Below are 4639 nucleotides of genomic sequence, written 5' to 3' on the forward strand. Positions count from 1 at the left end.
CACACCATACACACACACACGCACACCATACACACACGCACACCATACACACACACACAACCATACACACTACACAACCATACACACCACACACACACACACACACACACACACGCACGCACGCACACCATACACACACACACACACCATACACATACACACGCACGCACACCATACACACGCACACACCATACACACGCACGCACACCATACACACGCACACACACACACACACACACACACACGCACCATACACACACACACACGCACACCATACACACACACCATACACGCACGCACACCATACACACACACGCACACCATACACACACACACACCATACACACACACACGCACACGCACACCATACACACGCACATGCACACACACACGCACATGAATATGTACAATTTGTGAATGAAAAGTTATGGATCTCTCAGAAAACTTTCATTTAGTATGTATATAAATTTGAAAAAAAAAAAAACCCTAACCCATTGATGAAGGGTACATGCACAGACCACAGTCCTTTTTATTTTACCAACTGAAATGTAAGAAAATTATAAGTAGCACTTCTGCATTTGCATAAAATGCAAAATGTACTTAAAAGTTAGCTTTAAAAAAATAAAATAGAAAAAATATAAAAATAAAATAAAATAAAAATTGTGAGTAGCTTATCCAGAAATCATCATTCGGCAATATCAAATGTGCTAGTTGGCTATGCCTAATCTGAAGTTTTTTTTTAAATATATGTATTTGATTTATATTCTCCAATTTGGAAATTGAATTTTATCTAGGTATTTTATAGGACAGATTAATTTAATTTGAATACCTGACCTAGTGCTATTGCTTTTGATAAACCATTTTCAAAATTGATTTATTTAAAATACTGTACAGTTCCAGAATTTATGCAATTGCCGTTTTTTTAAAGGGGTTTTAGTAACATCAATACTTAGTATTTCTAACTTTGTGATAGCTAAAGTACATACCTTTATTAATATGATAAAGTAATATATTTAATGCTCTTGTATATATATACTTAATCTTAAAGCTTTCAGACATTGATTAGAGGCTGCAATCTTCTGCAGTTTAGTTAGCATTTAAACTAATTTCTTCTCTGCTAATTGCATCAGTGCTAAGATAAAATGGATGCTAAGCATGCAACATAGATGAGTTACCCATATTTTACTTTGGTAGAATTGAATCACTTTTGCATTGTTTTGGGAAAATTGAGAAGGAATGACAGAAATTTTCTTTTGAAAGTCTGTGAAAGTTATTTTTGTGCTTCATTTTAAAGTTATACAAATGATGCTAGACAATGGAAAAGAATGCATAGGGCTGAAGAGTGATATTAGATGGGTATCCATAACTTTCCATTCACCAGAACTTATTATTTATCAAATATGGTGAAGAAGGAAAAAAAAATGGCTCCTATGGGAAGGAGTTCCATGTTATGAACCTTTTATAAAATGCAAGCTCTGTGGTTAGTATAATTATTAGTTAATATAGTGTAGCATATCACTATGGACACTGTGCTTTGGGGAAAACTGTTTTCAAAGAAAGTGTAGCAATAGAAGAGCAAAGTTACTATTGGGATTCACAGGTTTTACACCAACATTTCCAGCCGGACACAGTAGCTGATAGAAGGCTTTTAACATATTACATGGGAAGAAATTCAAGGCTTGCTGTCTTCCGGTTGGCTATCAGTGCTTCAAAGCTTTCACAGATATTTGATTTCAAATTGATTAACCACACCTGCTTTTATCATGCCTTTGCAAGTCGACTGCATGCAATGATTCTGGTAACTTTACTTACTTGGTTTTCATTTTAGTCTCTGAAGCAGCTGTGACACAAGATTGTGATTTCATTGTTTTTAATTAAATTTTTAAAGTGAAAATATTAAGGAACAAATATATTTTGTAAATTGGAGTCAACTTTGCAGAAATCACTGTATGTTTAGATTTAATGAGAATACCACTTACAGACCTGCTTTGAGCTAACCAGAGTTTACATTTTACAGGTGCCCAACTTAATGACAAGTCACCCAAGCGTCCATCAGTGAAAGTGAACAACCCACCTGGTGGCAAGACCTCTGGCAGCTTCTGGTAACCCTGAAGCAATGTAAATCATCAAGAACAGAAATGAATATCTTCCCCTATAAATTTCTACATGTAGGATATGGCACTAAATGTTTTCTATTGTACACTTGATCTTTCTTTAAGTTTGCTATGTTATAAGGATGCAGAAATTGATACAAACTAAAATTGACTTGCTAGATTAAGAAATTATAAGAAAATTGTGTTATTGATACAAGGAAAACTAAAATTGACTTGCCCAGTAAAGAATCATCTTAATTTTATGTAAATCATGTTTTAAAATAAAAAAGAGAGCACAATTCTTTTTTAAACAACTTTACTGACAGCAGATGTAAATGCTAAGAAGAAGAAACACGCAAGTGGCCTCCCAGTTGAGCACATTCACAACTAGAATAAGAAATCATGATAAAGACTGTAATTGAAAGATTTTTTCAAATGCAATATATAAATATGAGGATGATTTCTTACATACTTTAATAATGATAATTTGTTGCCTTACTAGGTAGGTGAAAGAATGAAGACCTACTGGTACTGTATTTCTTGGGTCTTTCAAAAGCCTTTAACCTGTATGTTAATTGGTCTAAACAAAAAGATTGAGCAGCTTTAGATCTAAAAACCAGATGCTTTATAGTGCAGATTATGTTTGGTATTTGTTCCTTGTAAATTTAAAAGATTGTTTAAATTAATGTAGGCTAAAGAGAAAATTTCTTTGATTTATCAAGAAATCTTTCATGTTTTTTTTTATGTGCGTTTTAAAATTTGCCTCTCATTGTTGCTCAATTATATTGCTTGGTTATTGAAAATATATTACAAGTTCATATGTTAATTTAATGTAAATCTTTCTTGGCTCTTCCTTATATGTGCCGATTTTGTGTAATGTTATTCTGTTTGTAATGCTTCATGGTGTTATTCACAGCTATTGACAATAAATATACTGTCAGTGAAGGCTGTTTCTCTTTTCCTGTTCAGGAAATGCTTTTCTCATTGCAAAGATTCAATTTAATTTGAAAGATGTGATCATCATTTTGGCTTGTGAGAACATTCCGTTATGGGAAAATTTGGCTGTTGGCTGGAGAGACGCTAACTTGTCACTGGTTAACATTCCAGCTGAAGACTGGGGTGAAGGGAATGATTTGCCATGGATACTGTCCATGAGCCATGGCTGGAAATCCTGGCTCTAGGGGGGACATTAGTTCTGTGGTTAGGATCCTATTCCTGGCCATCATAACTGGCAGCACAGGCTGTATTACAGAAAATTAAATATTAAAAAAGTCACAAACAACAAAATGTCAGTTATTATTGACTACCTAGAACACCCCCCCCCCCATCCCTTGCTCATTGAAGCATTGTGGGGAGCTTAGGAGATGGAGACTGAGGCCCAATGAAAGGGATCACCCCTCCCTTGGGCCTCATCCCTTATCCCAACTAATTTTGCATAGTCTTTTCTTCTACCCCTTTCCTCTTCCACATCATCCCATTCTTCAATCCAATTCCTAAGGTGGCCTTCGGGAGCCTTGGGCATGGTATTCCCTTGTTTAATACTTGTACTGGAACTGTTTACGTCTCCCCGATTGATTGTCCTATCTACGACATGAACTGGTCAGACTTTGAAAATTACCTACTTGCCTGCCTTGTTGATTATGATGCAGCAGCAGTACAGTGCTACACTATTCCTCCCAGAGGCCAATGTAAGTCCTATGCCAATATTGCCAAGATTAGCTTCCATAAACATGACTTCACCATGAAATTTATATTGGTGGAGTGTCCTGCTATGTCCACTCATATCGACCCCTTCCTCATCTGTCAGAAATGTTGGCATTTTTGGCTACCCAGCCAAACACTATCATTCCACAACTTGCTGCCCTCTATGTGCCAAACCTCATCATGACTTCAAATTACCATTTTACCTCTACTCCCCTACTCCAATCTCTACCACTTCTCCAATACCTACCCCACCTCCTCACTTTACCTGTCACACCAAGCAACATAATGTTCCACTCCTACTAACATCCTCTCCTAAACTCTCCTATTCCTCTGGTATCTATCTATTCCCTCTTCTCCTCACATGAGAACCTTTGTTTCTCAGTCCTCTTCATCCAGCTCCCTTCTAGAAACTCTTGAAGACATCTAAAACTTCCTAACCATTACGTAAGGAAACACTCTGCTCCCTCATCCACCCTCCAATCTCTGTATCTATTCCCTCTACATTTAAAGTATTTGCCAATATCCATCCTCCTCCTCAATTTCCCACCACCCACCCTTCCTCCTACTCTCCCAACACAACCCATCCTCTCTACCGCTCCCACCTAAAGCCCTTCAGTCACAACAGTGTCCTTCTCCAGACCCCTCCCCTTCTGACATTCTTCCTGATATTTCCCCACATTCCCTAGTCCCCATTTCTCCTCCTACTTCTCTTACAGCAATCTCTGTTTTCCTCGAACAATGTCTATTCCTTCCAAAGTCACAGATACACTCTAATTCATTCAATTACCCTAGCCTGTTTTTCACCCTTTTTGCTTTACTTCATTTACTCTAGTCTTTATCCT

At 37.1% G+C, this 4639-nt stretch overlaps 1 protein-coding gene across 16 annotated transcripts in view; it reads left to right on the top strand.

Moving 5' to 3' along the window:
- The window catches only part of CRMP (Collapsin Response Mediator Protein), a 110368-nt gene extending 107330 nt beyond the window's left edge, over positions 1 to 3038 (top strand). For all 16 annotated transcript variants that reach the window (XM_070138537.1, XM_070138536.1, XM_070138530.1 and 13 more), the window contains one exon: positions 2018 to 3038. Coding sequence is in view for 6 of the 16 variants with exons in the window: in XM_070138532.1 (XP_069994633.1) it covers positions 2018 to 2106 (89 nt within the window). In the remaining 10 variants the exon portion in view is untranslated. The remainder of the gene's footprint in view (positions 1 to 2017) is intronic.
- The last annotated feature ends 1601 nt before the right edge of the window (positions 3039 to 4639 follow it).

This window comes from Penaeus vannamei, chromosome 24, assembly GCF_042767895.1.
Source record: "Penaeus vannamei isolate JL-2024 chromosome 24, ASM4276789v1, whole genome shotgun sequence".
Taxonomy (NCBI): Eukaryota; Metazoa; Arthropoda; class Malacostraca; order Decapoda; family Penaeidae; genus Penaeus; species Penaeus vannamei.